Source organism: Corvus brachyrhynchos, unplaced genomic scaffold (assembly GCF_000691975.1).
Source record: "Corvus brachyrhynchos isolate BGI_N302 unplaced genomic scaffold, ASM69197v1 scaffold200, whole genome shotgun sequence".
In the NCBI taxonomy this organism is placed as follows: Eukaryota; Metazoa; Chordata; class Aves; order Passeriformes; family Corvidae; genus Corvus; species Corvus brachyrhynchos.
In genome coordinates, this window is record NW_008236184.1 from 4,389,691 (window position 1) to 4,390,247 (window position 557).

A 557-nucleotide genomic window follows, 5' to 3' on the forward strand; every position below is an offset into this window, starting at 1 on the left:
GGATGGATGATGGAAAAGATGGTGAGGTGGAAACGGGGGTACCGAAAACGTTTCCCCGCCTGATGCATTGTCCCCCAAGGTCCACCTGAGCTGCCCGGCCCCCTGCAAAGGGAGGTGGCGCTGGGAGGGTGAGAATCGGGGTTTTGCGCGGGGACAGCCCCAGGCCCTGGCGGTACCAGGGCAAGGTGGCACGAGTTGGGAGCAGGCTGTGCCTGGTCAAAGCTGGGGGCGAGCCGAGCACCCCGGCAGGGATGGCACAGCCGAGGGTCCTTCCGACCGCAGACCCTAGCAGAGGCGCAAATGCCGACGGATGGGGTTACAGGGAAAAGACCCGCTCCCGGGTTTGGCTCGGGGCCAGGGGAACACCGGACTGCCCCAGAGCCGGAGCGTGAGGGGCAGTGAGCGAAAATGCGGGGTTGCGGTGAGTCCAGCAGGCGAGCCTGCAGCGAGCCGAGCGCTGTCGTGCGGAATGTGCTGGGCACGTGTCCCCGCTGGGCCGGCACGGCGCGATACAGACACGGTGGCCACGGCGGGGTTAATGCAAACCCATCAGGTCA

The 557-nt window shown here is 66.4% G+C and overlaps 1 protein-coding gene across 1 annotated transcript in view; it reads left to right on the forward strand.

Moving 5' to 3' along the window:
• Positions 1-408: 408 nt before the first annotated feature.
• The window catches only part of PDIA3 (protein disulfide isomerase family A member 3), an 8,225-nt gene continuing 8,076 nt past the window's right edge, over positions 409-557 (forward strand). The window contains exon 1 of the mRNA XM_008638102.1: positions 409-421. Coding sequence (XP_008636324.1) covers positions 409-421 — 13 coding nt within the window. The remainder of the gene's footprint in view (positions 422-557) is intronic.